The 17,868-nt window shown below is 31.5% G+C and overlaps 1 protein-coding gene across 1 annotated transcript in view; it reads left to right on the top strand.

Moving 5' to 3' along the window:
• LOC111001543 overlaps nt 1-17,868 on the top strand; it is a 64,068-nt gene that overhangs the window by 36,501 nt on the left and 9,699 nt on the right. Inside the window, exons 2-8 of the mRNA XM_045629279.1 lie at nt 6,075-6,180; nt 7,239-7,350; nt 10,289-10,455; nt 10,911-10,994; nt 14,696-14,794; nt 15,235-15,353; nt 17,707-17,862. Of these exons, the coding sequence (XP_045485235.1) occupies nt 6,075-6,180; nt 7,239-7,350; nt 10,289-10,455; nt 10,911-10,994; nt 14,696-14,794; nt 15,235-15,353; nt 17,707-17,862 (843 nt within the window). The remainder of the gene's footprint in view (nt 1-6,074; nt 6,181-7,238; nt 7,351-10,288; nt 10,456-10,910; nt 10,995-14,695; nt 14,795-15,234; nt 15,354-17,706; nt 17,863-17,868) is intronic.

The raw sequence follows: 17,868 nt of genomic DNA, 5'->3' as shown, positions 1-17,868 counted from the left end.
TTGACCAGAATGGTATTTTTTTTTATAAAATAACTATTGCGAATAATAACTAACTTCTATAGATATAAATATTTTTTATTCCTATTACCCTACTAACAGTATAACGTATTTAACGAATTCGTAGTGTTTGGCTACTATTAAAAGCCTTTCCTGATATGGCAGCTCATTAAATTCTACGGCGTAGAAAAGTAAAAGTTAATATCTTATTCCCTTTCATCATAATCCTTAGGTTTTTAGTTTTGCTTGAGGCAAGATTTGCATAGTTTATGAAGGCTTTTACTTCCGGGATAGCATTAATTAATTCTTAATTACATTTTAATTAGAATTTCTCCTTGCGCTTTTACAACGAGTGTTACCTTTTAAACACGGCATTTAAAAAAAACTATGTATTATCTCGTGTATTCCATAGTATTACTATAAGTATGTTAATTGCACACAGAAATTCTAATAGTATTTTTTAACTGATACAAGTTTTTGCAAAACTCTAGGAAGATTTGAACTTTGCTATCAAGTTTATTTATTAAGCATTTTTATTTCTTGAATTGATTAAATTAGGATTCCGTCTGACATCTGACATTAACGTTAAACATGTTTTTAAAGAGTTAAGAGGACTGTTCTTATCACTTGTAACCATGCAGACTTCTTCAATATATGCTTATATCATACATGTATGAATAAAACCTATGAAATACTCTACGTTAAAAACTCTGATGACGAAAACAAAAGACTAACGAGAAAATACCCTCTTTTTGTTTCATAAGATAAAAAATAATATCAAGGGGATACTGTATCTCAAAGTACATAAAACTACTGTTCTCCGGTAAAATGATCTTTTTCCACAAAAAGGAAAAAGTATTAAAACTTTAGTTCACAGTTCACACTAACTCTGTCTTGGTACATTCACGATAAATTTTCTTGTACACTTTTATTCCCACTTGTATCCCAAGTATTATCTTAGGATAAATGACTACGAAATAACGTAACAATTTCTAGAAACAAATATTTAAATGTTTCCAGTAGAACATCGGTCTATATTTGTAATGACTATTGTGTTTATGAATATTGTGTATATTATTTTTAATAATAATAATTCTAAGATATTTTTTTTTATTAACTTTATTTCCCACTACAAAAAAATATTTTATTCACATGTGAAAATTTATATTAATATGTGTATATGAGCGAGATACAAGTCGCTATTAGCCGTCCCAATTTTAGTCTACTGTGTTCACTCTAACATGCATCTTTAATACCTTTTTGAATTTGTCAAACGTACTAATTTTGCCAATTTTAAGATGGTAATCGATTATATAATTGCTCAGTATATAATATACTTTTATAATTTGAAACTCTAGAGAACTTTTAGATAATTAAAAAGCTTACTAGCTACACTGTCAATATTTTTTGTATTATAATACTCGTAAAATCAAGAGAGAAGGATATTAAAATTGTACAAGATGAAGATGAAGCCGTTATTTTATAACAATAATAATAGCCTGAATTCCTGCATGAATTTCATTTAAACTGCCCTGCTTCAAGTTTACATTTCTTTTCGATCCTGTTTGATGTGTATGTGAAAGTTGAAGTTCATAATTGTTTTTAATCCGTTACAAAACAATTGTCAAATTTTTTCGCGTTTTTTTATTAATATTTTATTCTACTCCTCTGCCATCGTATCCAGGGACTTTATATATCTCACATTTTTTTTTTCAACAAACAAAAAAGTACATTTCACTGCTACTATTTATGAAATAGTGTATTGGAAGTGTTACGCGTCGGGAAATACGCCCCGACTACACCGGTAATATTTTTATTAACAATATGCGCAATTCATCGCGAGATCCGTTCTTTCTGTCTTGTTTGCCGCCTAATATACAATGATTGTTTCACAGAACAGTTCAAGGCACGGTCTGTACTTTATTAACATGTCCTATAGGCCGTTACGCGACATATATACAAACATACATACATTTGTATATATGCGGTTTATAACAACAATTATCCATAACATTTACCGGTAGATTTTAATGTGTCTTGTTGATACATCATTAGTTGTATAATGAATGCACCGTGAAGGGATACCGTACCAAAATCAACATTACCGTTTCAACTGACAAAGCGAAACGCTAATGAAGTTTCATATATCTGCCAAATGAGATCATTACTCGATAGTTCACATAAATCGTAACCGCTGTTAATTCGTTTTGTTTGCATATTTAATGTATAAACTACCGATGTGATGTTTATTTAAAAATCATTTCTATGCGAGAATTTAATTATGTTATTATTAGAAGCCAGCTTAAATGGAAATCGAAATCAAATACATCACAAATATGTACATCAGTATTTTATTTTATATTTTCACTGATACTGAAATGTCTGACAAGTTAAATCCAAAACATATATACATAGTTTCTGTACGATTGCACTGAATCTGATCTTATTAAAAATACATATGTATTAGTTTTGCATTTTTATCTTAATATGAAAATCGAGTGAGTAAATCAGTTAGTTAATTTAAGTTAATGTATGAAATCTTCAATGTACGCCCTAAATCTATGTAATCTCTATTTATAGAGGAAGGCTATAAAAACGCTAACAATTAATTATCTGCTTGCTCTGATAATTCAATATTAAAAGAGAAGATAACGAAACATCATTCTTCTTGAATCATGTATCTAAACCAACTTAAGAAACATGCAAGTATTTTTCGATAATAAAAGTATGTGCAGTTGTTACATGTTTCTTCAATTCCTTTTTTTAATAATACAAAAACATATAGCACTACGCACTACATATGCACAGACTCACTCACAAATAATGAATTTATAAACTCAGCAATTAACACAATCTAGTTTAACTAGAACAATATATCAATTAATACTGAGTCTAGTTAATTAAGGCTTCAATTGGCACTCCAGAAGAGAATCCTATTGGATGGTTAGCTATATTCTACTTAAAACTTAAACGAACAACTTAACTATACTTAAGTGGAAATTAATTTTCCAACCGTTCCATGTTTGTCTTGTTCTACGAAATGCGTTGTGCATTAAATTCTCGCTAAAAGGAAAATTATGTAGTGCTGCTGCGCCGTTCAATTTGACGACATTTTGAAATAGCATACTAGGCAAACAATCTAAAGCAGTGAAGCGCGCGGCATAGGGCAAGGATTTTTGTGTTAATTTAAATAAATACTTAATTAATTGTCAAGTTATTCTTTGAGCGTTTATATAATTTACTAACAGACTCGGCCAAGCGTTGCTGTGGATAAGGTTTTTGTTATATTACATAGAAGTAAACTATTTAAGGGAAACGGTAGGAGAACTTATGTCAAACATTGGTACGTTTAACACAGCGCCATCTGTTAGAATTGTATCATATAATAAACAAATAATTTACAATAAAATAAAATTGCGACTATAATTTGAGATTTAAACTATCCTATCTCTCAAGTTGGATCGAACTGCACATGGTGTGCGAATTTTATTATAATCGGTTAAGTGGTTTAGGAGTCCATTGAGGACAAACATTGTGACACGAGATTTATATATATTAAGATTAAGAAAAATGTGTGCGTGTATAACTGTACACACGTAAGAAGTGAAATATTGTATGACCTTATTATTCGAAAAATGATCAACTTTATGCAACTTTACAGAAATTGGTTAAATAAAGTTACATTAGAGAATTTCTCGAGAGATATATAACATACATATGCATAGTAGATAATACCGAGCTGGTCCTTTCCCAGCTTTAAAGGTACACAGCGATCAAATTTTTTGTCATTCGATTTGATTTTCTTTTATATAATAATTTTCAATTATGACTTTGTAGATTAAGAAGATTGATTAAGATTGTTAAATATATCTAATAAACAGTTGATTTAATTTAAAAATCTTTATTTATTTGGAATACTTATCTAATCTTTTTACGGAAAATTATGACACTGTGTTAACGAGGTGTTTGTTCCAAGGGTTCCAAGGAATACAATTATCTCACTTTCCAACCATTTCATAGATGCAATTTGGCAATGTTAAAGCGTACTCTACACACAGATTCCGGAAATGCATTAGAGACGACACATCCGTTAAATTATATTTAAATTCCTCTCAGCAGACATTACTTAGAGCTTAAATATTTTGAACAAACGCAGATGCACTAAGTTGTTTTCTAAGAGGTTTTCAAAGTATGTTATACGATAAGTTTTAACGAGTACTTCCTTAAAAATATCTTAATATATAATTATATAAGTCTCCTGTCCCGATGTTTGTCCGCGATAAACTGCCGAACAGATATCAATCAAATTTGCACACCGTGTGCAGTTTGATCTAACTTTAAAGATAGGTTAGCTTACATCTCAATTTATACCCGCAATATTATTTTATTGCAAATATATGTTTATTATCTGATGCAATTCTATAAGATGGCACTGTGTTAAATGTACCAACGTTTCACATAAGTTCTCCTACCGTTTCCCTTGAACTATCATGTAATATAACAAAAACCTTAGCTACAGCAACGCTTGGCCGAGTCTGATAGTTAAATATAAGTTAGTACTTGTACAACTTGAAAAAAATTACATTTGGGATCTCATAACTTGCACACGCATTACGATCAAATCCGCTCACTAGCATATTATCACAGATGACCAATTCATATATACTATCATACCAATGATTCTTTAGAGTTTTACTTTTATTTTATTGTATGTAACTTGGAAGTTCAGAAATACAGTTCATCAAAACATTTATAGCCCGAATATGATCTTACTTGATTTGTGGTTTGTAGACATGTTTTGTATGTTACATAAATTGCGAAAACGTAGTATTATAGGATGGTCGTAGTCATTGTGTACAAACTATTAGTTTGCTGCGAGCGTTCAATAGCCAATATACTCTATGGTCGAGCACTTTGTTCTTATTACTTCCAATAAACCACGATATTTTTAAAAATAATATAAGAATACCTACAATATTTCAAGCTTAGTTTTATGAAATATAGAAGTTATTAAACATATTTATGGTTTCTGTTCTATATAAAAATATTAATATTTCTTATGATCGGGAAGCTTCGAAAGTATAAAGACAATGGGCGTTCGGGCAAGTACGGGAAAGTAAGGATAAATAATTAAAGGTCTTGGAAACGAAAATAAACTACTATTAACACATAAAAATAATACTTTATACTTAGTTGAAATTCAAAGACATTTTTCACGAGACTCCTGAAATATTAATATACTATTTTATACAACAAACTTGAATAGAAATTCTCTACAATTCAAGCGCAAACATTTAAGCATCTTGAATCCTCAAACGTGCCACTACACAATTTGACGCCATTTTAAAATAAAGCACGTAAAATCCCTCGCCTCACAGTTAATGTATACATTTTGCGGCGACAAATGCACATACTGAGTTTAATCCGTTGCTTTATTGGGCGTTGACGCATGTATATTAACATCCGCTTTTGTGTTATTACTTTTGATATGGTTTAATTAATTGTGAAAGGCATTTACACACGACGTTGTAAATATTTACATCAGTTTTATAGTTTTATGCCCATACCTATCTACAAGTGGCTTCATAACCTTTCTGATTATGAAGCTACTTGTAGATAGGTAGAGGCTACAAGGAGCCGGATAGAGGGAAAAATATATATAAATAAACAACTCCAACTGTCATCATTTGTGTTAACATTATTTTTGTATATAATATGTTTTAAATTGTGTAGTAAGGAGAAACACCTTTAAAAGGGTATTGGAAGGGGTTTGAATGTTTTAAATAAGTTTAGTAGTATTCCAAGTTTTATCTAACTAGCGTCACCATATTTGAGCCCTCTAGCATCGAGAGTGTCCATGGGCGGCGGTATCATTTAACATCAGGTGAGCCTCCTGCCCGTTTGCCGCCTGTTCTATAAAAAAAATGTATGTTTTATATAATATGTCTACTATTGTGGATATCAGAGGTATAATAAAACGTTTTCTTCTGAATTCAATAAACAGAAAACCTGAAAGAGACGTATTTTTTTTAATGTCTGAAATATTTTAAAAGTCAATTAGTTATTCTCTGTTCTAGATTCAAAACGTGATCATTGCAACAAGACTGTGGAAATCTATGAAGATGTGTCGTCACCTCCGGTCACGCCGGAAAACTTCGGACGTCCACTCACGTGTACATATAGGTAATTACATTTCTGTTTGGCATAAGAGCTTAGACAGAACTTCTGAACCGTTCCCCATAACGCTGTTATTATTATTATACTAAATTTTACATAATCTCACTTATTGAACAACTTGACTAGAGTAACGAGACTGGACAAATCCAGTATCAAGGCTATCCTTGTCTATATAACAAGAAAGATCATGAGAAAAAAATGTAATAAATAAAAATAGACTTTATTTGACTCAAAACAAACATTATATTCTATATATACAATATTCGCTATGGTTAGCCTTAAACATAATATACATCTATGAGCTCTAGTGTTTAAACTAGGCCTAGCCTGTATCTTAAACGCTAGTTTCTTCCAGTGTCATTAAGAAATTGGTTAAACTGGTTGCCATTAGACGTTTATTGATTGTTATTGTTTATTGAACCAAATGGTAGCATATTTTACGTATACAGCGATAGACAGCTTAACAGTTAATATACATAAAAATATCTATATAACAATAATTCACTACAAATCATAAGTTTTGTTGAAAGTAAAGATTTTCATCAGAATTAAAACGTAGGCGATCAAGGCAGGCAAGGTCTTCTTCGTAAAGCGTCAGTTAAATGTGCACGACCCACATTAAAAAAAAAGTGCGTGCGTAAAAAGTACACATATTTGAAGTGAAACTTCTTGGTAAAATTATTATTACTAAGGTAAAAGTCCCAATCTATATTCACACTGTTTATACATTGTATAAGTACTAATGATTATGGACATAAATAAAAAATCTGCGTTTACTACACAAGACGTTACAGACAGAATATCCATCTAAAGGTCTTATATGTTACTACTAAACGAATACATCGTGTATTTTTTCTCGATCTCCTTTTCTCACTCTCTCTCACTGTCTCAATCAGTCTCAATCGTTCTCTCCCTTTTCTTCGACAGAAACGCTGCACGTATTCGCGACTTTCCGTAAAAATTGAACCCTCATGCGCCCTAAGAAGTTTCACTTCAAAAATGTTTTTCTGGATAAAAGCAAACTATAAATCGGTATATATATATATATATTCTACTTTTCTCAGGTTTCGAGCATTTCGAGGGTCACCAAAAGACTGGATTCTACGAATACGTTTCAAGAAGTTCAAAGTCGGCACTTTAATTAATGGGACTACATGCCATAAGGGATATATGCAGGTCAGTGAGTTATAATACCTTATATTTATTTACACTTGAACAAACCAGCACAGCCGGTGAACTTCGTACCGCTGTAACAGTCAATGAATGTCGTTATACAGATAATCTGAACTTAATTGATGGTTCTATGATACTAATACAAAATAAATATAAAGTTTATAGCTTTATAAATAAATTAAGACAAAAAATTAAGCGTGCCGCGGTAAAGCTATTGCAAAGCATTTTTTTAACAAATTATGCAATTATAATTTGTTATTTATTTTTATCAATGCAGATTTTTTTTCTTAGTTACTAATTCAAACTACGACTCTACCAGACTTTGACTAATTATATAGTTTATCTCACTCTAACCCGTACCAGCTGCACCGGCCACGCTTACGCTACGTCACCGATCTCGTCAGAGAGATGTGAATAAGCAGTTTGCGTTCTGTCCCGCTCTAACGCGTATTGACCGTACCTATATTACGTCATCGTGTGTTAGGTTTATTTTCATCACAGAATTTCTCGATTCCGTCACCGTGCTCAAAGCCCGCGATACAAGGCATGCTTTAGCTTAAAAACTTGTATCAAAGATAATATGTGAAAAGTATATCAGTTGTGTTATTGCTAGTCACGATTATTGTATGCGAATTGTGATTTTAAAATAACCAAAGTTTACGCATTTCTCGCAAGTCAAAAGAAATGAAGAAATTAATCGTAATCTTAATTAATCACAAAGTCCCTAAGGTAACGCAATTTCCAATTATAAGAAATCACGATCCAATGATTATCCTCTCAAATTGTTCTTCCGGAGTACTTTCCAAGTTCGAAAATTAATTAGCAGGTTCGCCCTACTCAATTACTAGCCCCGAATGCTTTAGTTAGCATAATTCTCGAACGTTTTGGCTATCTTCGAATTTTCAATGTATGTAATTTTGAATTATATGAAATTCCATTTACTTTTTGTCTGTAATGTATATTAATAATGGGCCTGTGTGCCGTTTAGTACATTTTTAATAGCTCGCCTATCGCATTTTACTATTATAAATATTAAAGAGTTTTGTAAGTTTTTTTTTTTTGGTGGCAAAAACAGATTGAACAGGTGGCAAATGGGCAGGAGACTGAATGTTAAGTGTTACAGCTGGCCATAGACCATGACTAAGCCAGAAGGCTCGCGGGTAAATTAAGAAATTGGCACGTTCTTTACTTAGGGACCTTATGACAACCTTATGAAAACCTGAGATCGTGCGGTCAAATCCCGGCTGTGATACAATGGTTTTACTGTCTTGATTAAGTCAGGCTAATTTTTTAATTAAATTAGTATGTACCAAAATATATATGTATATATATCAGGCTGACTTTTATAAATAACATCTACAATAAATTGTATGCATTTGGACTTTATACTTTCAGTATTCACTACAGCATAATTATAAAACCTAGCAATATTATTCAAATTATGTGAAAACTTTTGTCATTTTAATTAAAATCAACAACATTACAAATAATTTCCAATTAATTGCCAATTAACAACAAATTGTGAAGCCCTATAGCTTCCATTTAGTAGAAAGCAAACTTTCATAACAATTATTTTACAAGGGTATTATGTAATATTTATTAACTACACATTATGTAACTGTATATTTATGTGTTATAGTTGGAATTAATATTCTATGTTTCTGTAAACTACTCTAAACAACTACATTTAAAAATGTCAAGTATAGCGCCTCTTCCTCTTTTCTCCACCATTAAGGAGTCTTTGTTTATTTAATAACACATACGATGTTAACACTTTTGCAATGGAATTCGTATAATAAGATATTATAATTGTAAATATTTCATTTTTAATCGCAATCTTCATTATGAAAGACCGTGTTTGTGCATATCTTTCTCTATTACCCTTTCTTTGGCATTCTTTACAAGCATTCATTGCTAAAAGTAATTACTGCTTATATTTAAATATAATAACATGCAGAATAAGTATCATGCTGTAGGTACTACTTTAAAGTGATAAAATTTATATAATTTTTATTATAATATTGTATAGAGATGTAACTTAATACCATCATCAAATACGCGACGGATTCCAATATTATATTTGTTATTAATAAAGTTAGACAACGAAAAACTCAAAGGCTTCTTTCTATACGGAAATATTTTCATTAAAATGAACATTTGACGTTGGATATTGGATTGTTTTGAACTAAAATTTTATGTGTAAGTTTAACTTTTGTAACCCCTGTATACTGGCGATTGGATGATCTAAATTGTTATTAACAGTAACATAACCGGAAATTTACTATTCATATTTTAATTTAGAAGTAACAAAGGACGTTAACTAAAGTAATATAATATTTGTATCATCTCATTGCAATAAGCAAAATTAGACAGACAGAGACGAAACTCAAAAGTATGCAACTGATTTACTTTTATGGTTAATAGATATTTTGGTTATATTTCAAGCCACCTATATCTTAATATGTATATATATTTCCTGTGTGCGTGTGTATGTGACTGAACTCCTCCTAAACGACTGGACCGATTTAGACGAATTTTTTTGTGTGTGTTCAAGGGGATCTGGGAATGGTTTAGATTCACAATTTTGTCCGCTGGACAATGTTTTTTTAATTAATTTTCAATTTATTAGTTGTCGTTGATTTTGGAATGTTTTACATTGGATCCGACAGACGGCGCTACCATTGCAGTGTCAAATTTTAAATAATATTCGAATTTTAATTTTAGTCTGTCCCGAAATTTAAAAAAAGTTTTGTTATCATTGTGTTATATCGTGTGCGACCATGTGCTGGATCGTTAGATATTGTCATAACATTTGTATAATAATTTTCATCAAAATGGCTTATTAAAAATTGAAATTTTGAAATTAAAGACGTGTAGACAGGACAACGTCTGTCGGATCCGCTAGTATTAAATAGTTCTTTATCACATCCTTTGTTCACAGATAGTTGACGGCAATGCAAAGACAGACGTCTCAAACCGCAAGGAGCCGGGTCTCTTCTGTGGCGAGATAGAACAACCGCAAACTTTCATATCGGAGACAAACTTCGTCAAAATTGTCTTCCATGCGGATAACTTTACAGATCAGACTTACTTTAGCTTTGATTCTAGGTTGGTATAGAACTTTACCATACGTAATATCTGTGACTTGTCATAGACATTGTTGATCTGACTGACTTAACTTGTATTAATCGGAACTATTCAAAGTATTTTAATTCAAACATAATATAAAGATAATCATTATTTAGTCATCATGGTGGTTATAAACGCTACCATAATTACTCATCCATAATACTTGTAATATAATAACTAGTGTCCATGGGCGGCATCACTTAAAATCAGGTGGGCCAGGAGGCAGGAGCCAATAAAGAAAGAAGTTAATTATTGTCAGATGAGTAAATCCTCTTTTGCGTCACACAACTCAAGGAGTAGAAATTAGTGGATATACGCAATAATCGCAATGATCATCTGAGGTATATGTACGTCTTGATTACATAGAGGTGTTAAGATTTCACCGTTTTGGTAAAATAGAACGTTGGAATTCATGAAAATGTCAATGTGTACAGGGCGGAGCAGCAATTTGAAGTATATCTGAGATATGGACAACATCCGGAGTTATATCCTAACCGTAGAGGGGAAGTTGTTGCTGGGTAAGTGTTGAGTTGATTATTATAATATAATACTAGTTTAGTACAGGCGGTAGTTTTAATAGTTTTTTGACTATTACTGAATTGTAATAAAACTCCAAATTGTGATGAAATGTGTATATTATATTACTGAACGTAGTTCAATATGTACTTAAAATATTAAGCATTCCTAGCAGATTGCCTATAAATTATAATGTTTCCTTAATACAAAGCCCCAACTCAAATTTTTGGTCCAGTGAGACTTAAAACACTAAGGGTACAAATTCAAATTTTGAGAAAAAAAAAAATGGACAGTAATTACTCGATCAACAAATTTACCTTGACCTTTCTCACACACCTGCCACATCACCGAATTTACTGCTAGAAGTTACTAATTAGTTAAATGTCCATATAAAAAAAGTTTAGACTGTTCAAATGTTGCGCAATTCGGGTTTGTACCCTTGTATGACAAGTTTCGTTGCAATCCTTTAGAATTCTAAAGAACAATTCGTGTTTGTTTCGATATATTATACAAAATATAGTTAGGTCTTATATGTAAACAATATCTATAATGCCATTCCTTACAAGGAAATATTCCTGAATGATTGTGTATATATTACGGGTTATTATCAAAGCTTCCTATAGTAACGTTATCAAAGAAGTAAAATGTCAACTTGCATGACATTAATAATAAGCATTTCATTCAAAAAACAAGCCGGAGTGAAACAATTCAAAATATTTGAACGCAATTTCCTAGAATTATTTTATTTCGAATTATGCCTTTGTATTAAGGGTGCGATTATGTAAAGAAAACTACACTGAATAACATAGCGTGTATAGTAAAGTAGTTTCCTTTTAGTTTAAATTTGCCGAGTCACCGCTGACGTCGGACAGTTCAATATAAATTATCGACTTTTTTAAACAATTTTTGTGCAAAGTATCAGTTATAAGTATTACATAAAAATGATGTCTACAGAGCTTACTCAAGAATCGTTAACACTCGAAACTGTCTACGTCACAACCAATGTTGGCTACATCACAAGGAGCTGTCATCAGCTTCAAATCCAATATATTAAACATTCAAGTGTTAATCCACTCAACCATCCCTCACTTGATTACAAGTTATAAATCAGAGATTGCAATAATAGGTGGCCGGCGGCACGTCGACAATTCAACACGATTTATTCACAATTTCGGTCACGTTTCGGCCAAAGTGCTTGCCATTTGGAGGCTGCCAGAAAATGATTCTGTACTGACAGTTTGGTAGAGGGTCTTAGTAATTGGTGAGTCGATTTATTCGACAATAATACTTGATTGGTGTCGAGAATCAATTTACAGATGTCATTGCTTTCTGTGCTGACTGTTTAAAATTTACTATGAACGTGTTGTAAATGCGGCAGCGTAGTGGGTAATTGTGTCACAAAGTTTAAATTTAAACGAGATATTTAGAATATGGTATATATCTAAGATTTAGGTTTAAAGACTTTATTTTCTCAATAAAGGCAAAAATGCCACTCACATGAGAGCAATACTTCAGGTAAACATAACATTGTATTCTCAAATAATCACAAATCGTACATGAAACAAACCTAAAATTAAAGGTAACCAAAGACACACGAATAAAAACCAATTATAAGAAATTGAAATTAAAAGTAATTTTGTTTGACATATCCACCTACGATTTGAATTCATTAAAAGAAGTAACATTTTTATATTTGTATTGTAAGTACATCTTCCGTGCACCTTCGTAAGTAAACATTTTTTTGCCGTAGTTCGTGCGTATTTTAGGTAGAGCTATTATTAATTTTAATTTTTTACCAAATTTACAATCAATAAATATTGTTGTATCTATTAAATTAATTCTCTCCTACAACGTTAGTAAAATAAATCCATACCCAAAAATTCTGTCGAACAAAAAATCTCGTCGAACTACATTGTTTCTGATCAAATAAATATCTGTAAACTAATTCGTTTGCCGTACTCCTCAAGGCACAATATACAATTTACACGCGCTACGTAGAAATTTTACAAAACTCGTTATAAATTTTTCGTCGTAAATAATTTCAGCTCAGATTTTTTTATGCTTATCAGTTATTTTTATAAAATGAATCAGATATTGTTAAAAAAGACGTATGAGTTATAGCGAATCTCGAAGGGGACACAGATTTATGCCCGTAATCAGATGCGGGGACCGCTGACATTGGGGTTTTATTGGTCTAAATCAATATTAGCTGATGTTACAAAGTCGCTTACATTTACTTCAATTTCATTTTCTAAAGTAACCTATTACTTTGAATACGGTTGCTTTTGAACTAATGCTTAATTTTTTTTATATTGAAGCGATATTAACATTAGTTTCTATTAGACTATCGAGAGTTGTTTTATTTTTATTATTACTTCGAACTAATTGTCTTTGTCAGTAGCTGCTGAAACCCTCCAATATATGTTTTGTTCTTATCATTCTCGTACGTAAATATATCTAGTATATAACTATATATATTTTATACCTTGCGATTTTCGGTTTGAATTTAGTTGTTTCAATTTTTATAATTAAAAACAAAGCAATATACTTAGTCAGATCATATAATCAATTTATAATATTTAATAAAACATAGTAATACATATATATATCTCATTTTTTTTGTTACAATTCTTAAATTAATTTAATAATTTAATACTATATGATAAAAAATTTGTCTATTTTATTCATCATGACGTATTGTCTCAACATTAGATTTGTTTTGATTTGCTATTAAGCTTAAACCACTATGCTTAGTGTCAGTTTATTTTATCCTTCTGGAATATCAGATTATAAGAGTAATATAAAGACTCTTGTGATTAAACAATTTTCATACGAATGCTGCTTTTATTAGGCAACATTTTTTGCAAAAAAAAATTATGTCTCGCTAAGCTAGTAGAAATTTGTAATAAATAAGACATTTTAGTCTTAATTAAAACATTATTATATAATTAAATTCAATGTTCACACTTGTACAACCTCTACCTCAGAGAACATTAATTCATCTGTATGCAAACGAGACTCAGGGGAAAACGATTTTGTTCTTATTTGTAGAATTATTCCCTCGGCCCTGTAATGAATCATTATGTATAGTTGTCATAATGTGTACTTCATTTCAAAGTTTTTAATGAATATGTAATGTTGTTTTGGAATAAACGGTCCGCTTTTGTATTTTAATTCCATTAATTCTTTATAAACTTTTATGGGTAATTCGAGTGACAAACTTTTGACTTTACCAATAACTACGATTATAATGTATTATAATAAGGGTGTAACAGTCTTATTAAGATTACGTATACATTGAACAAAGATCATTAACAAATTTTAGTAGCTTTGTTAAATATGGTAATCGCCACTATTATAAACGATTTTATTAATTGTACAAGAGACTTAAGACTATGTATTATATATTTGCAAAACCTTTATAGCCGAGCCGATACGCCACGCGAGACACCAAACTTTTTGTATTTATAATATATCTGTTAATATATTTCGGTTAATGTGAATCATTTATTTCCATTTCGGCACAAACAAATAAGAACACATACAGCGCTTAAAACTTTTTTCGTCTATCTTTTTAATAAAAACTAAAACTAAAAATGAAAAATAAATATATATGGATAGATAAGTAACCCACAAGTCTCAAGAGTGAAGCTTTATAAGTAGTATTGCTCTAAAGGTATTTTAAAGATATTAAATATGTCAGATCATACTGTGAGCGGGTCTTCAGGGACTGTCGACTTCAGACGTGCTACGTGCAGTCAGCCGCCTACCCAGGGGTATATCCTAGGAATCTGCACTGCAGGTAATAAATAGGTTATATATAAAGATCTTTATTCTAATAAAATAAAAAAGATGGTAGATCTATAATCCCGTATGTCCTATGATTGTAAGAAAGTGGGTGATCAAAATCAGTTAGTAGGTTTTGAGTCTCTGAAGTGCCTATTTCTATATGTAATTGACCTAAATCACTAATAATGACGAAATATAATTTAAGGGAGGGAGTTAAAGATTTTATTTTTCTGTCATGAAATTGCGTGCATTAAAAGTCGTATATTGTAGTCGGGTAGTGTGGGTACCCGTAACCAGGCTGAGAGTATTTCTTCTGTTTTATTCATGTTTCTTATCCCCGTACCCGATAAATTAATAACAATATGTTCATAATACTTACTCTTCATGCTTATTAAAATGTTCCAGTTCCAGTAAAGATCTTATCTTTACCTTACTAATATTATATTGTTCTAGATACCACTTAAACACGCGACTTCCATATATAAAGTTGTACATAGAGAATGAGGAGTTCAACATAGATGGTCAGAGATGCGAGAATATAATGACCTGTCCCATGAGGCCTATAACCTCCGGTAAGTTACTGCATTGAGACCCTAACCTAAAAGGCTATTGTATTTTAGGAACGTCAACGTACAAGTTTCGGTAATCGGCTTATAAAGTTATACTTATTAAGCCACTGCTTTACAACTGTGTGCATCTTACTCTGTGAAATCTGTAATATGTTATATCTGACATTTGATGTCATAAAATATATATTTTTTTTCGTAAACTTTTCCTTCTGGTTTCCGGTTTGCGGGTCAAACTTTAGCGTTTCGTGGATTAGAATTTCTCTTGCTCTGAGCAAATACAATTTCCGAGCGTCTGTTTATTCAAAATCGGAAATTCCAGGTTCGATCCGGAATCGAATAATTGTTTTGTAAACATTACTGACCTGAATTATTGGTAATAGGTACTGGATGTCCTATATATGATGGGAGGGCAAAATGAGCAGCTAAATAAAGTACAGATGGTAACAGATACAATAATACCACCTTGTGGAACCAGCTGCTCACTGAAGTATTTCCGAACCAATTCGACTTAGGGTCCTTCAAGAAAATAGCGTAAAAATTCTTAAAAGGCCGGCAACGTACTCGCGAGCCCTCTAGCATCGAGAGTGTCCATGGGCGGCAGTATCACATCAAGTGAGCCTCCTGCCCGTTTGCCCCCCGTTCTATAAAAAACATACAAACTGTAGACACTTATTACACTGAATACTTCTAAAATCTGTCAATAAAACTCAAACAATAAAACTCAACAATAGTGAACTACACAATATACAATAGAGTCGTGGCTTTGCGCAGACATTGTTAAGAAAATGAAATAAAAGTCTCAAAGCAAAGCGAATGTAATTCCAAATCACACGGCGCCTGACAACGCATAAACCCTGTATACTGTTAATACAAAGGCTTCGAGTCGAAAACAATCAATATGGACGGAATGCCAATAAAACTGAATATTACGTGTATTCAGTTTTTGATACAAATTTGACTGACAACCATAAAATGCAGATTTGTGTTATTCGATTTTAATTAAAATTTTACGTAATCATGTGTACGTAGATGATAAAAAAAATTAAAGTTTACACACACGGCACAGTATAAAGATAGCCAAGCCAACATTTAAATGGATTTATTAAAATTACATTTATATTAAATTTCAATATATTAATCTAATATAAAATATAATTGTTAATTCTAATATACCTAATTACTAACCTTAACGTAAAAGGAGTCCCTTTAGACAAGGTTCCGAAGATAATGGCAAAATCACATTTTAATTGGGATTACATTTTTCTATATCACTATTTTAACTATCAATAAAAAATGTGTTTGGTATGCTAAAAATTATCTTACTAAATTTCCCTTAAACATAAATCACAATGTTTTTAAACAATGAAAAATCGAATAAAATACAATAAGATTTGAAACATCTTAACGAGACAAAGTTTTGACACCGGGACGTAATATCTGCGAAACTTTTCAGAAAATACGGGGATTTCGTGTCCATTATTGGATCTTCGTTATTTATTAATGTAATAAATTACCTCACCGTACGATAGAAAAATTATAGGATACTTTAGATGCCTACCTTCGCGGTAAGGGCTATACCATTCGTTACGCCATCACAACCTGCTGTAATACTTAATGCGATGGATTTTATGGTAGGCTATCTGAGATTTTATGAGATATTTTAGTGGTGTAGGCTTAAAATACGGTTCTAATTATTTTTGGTTAACTTACCTACATACAAAGGCCTTCCTATTTATATTACCTTATTTGATAACCCTATACCCGTTAATTACGTTTTATCTTATCAAATAAACATTTGTTTATTGTGCACAGACAATCCTTTGGTTCACACCAGGAAAGCATTTAGGATTTACTCACTCAAAGACTAGCCCTGCTGTGATAATATATAGATTGACAATTACTCATCATTTTTAAATACACAAATATATACTCGTATTATTTTCCATATTCTTAACATACATACGGTTCATGTATAAGTGTCATTCCTTCAACTTTGATTTGGTTCCCTTTGGAGTAGGCTCTTGGGCCGTCGGGTTCAAGTATACAGAAGCTAATTAAAGATAAAGATTTTAGATTGCGCCTAGTATATTGATGACCCCAGAGCTGGTGTTTTCTATGCTCAATGGACAAGTATCGCAGGACAGTATCGGAAATGGTGCCAGCATCAGCATAAATCATTATTGTTTTTAAATTGTATTTAAGACAAATAGGAACGTGAATTTATTACACTATTTTCTCATTTTACACATTTTGAATTTTTGTAATCAGTCTCGCTGTCTTGTGTTACTTAAATACATTGGCGTTTATGAATATTTTGTTTCGTAGTAATGTTAATAATGAATTGTGTTTTGTCCAGGTTCGGAAAACTGTCCATATGATTACATAAGGATTTATGACGGAAAAGACGAGTCGGCTTCTGTGATTGGTACTTTCTGCGGTATGGGCAAGTTCCCATACTCCATAATTGGGACATCACAAGACCTATTTGTGGAGTTCGTTAGTTCACCAGCAGGTAATA

The sequence above is a fragment of the Pieris rapae genome, chromosome 8, assembly GCF_905147795.1.
Source record: "Pieris rapae chromosome 8, ilPieRapa1.1, whole genome shotgun sequence".
NCBI classification, from domain to species: Eukaryota; Metazoa; Arthropoda; class Insecta; order Lepidoptera; family Pieridae; genus Pieris; species Pieris rapae.
Note: the sequence above shows the minus strand (reverse complement) of the source record. Positions and strands in the feature narration are given on the sequence as shown.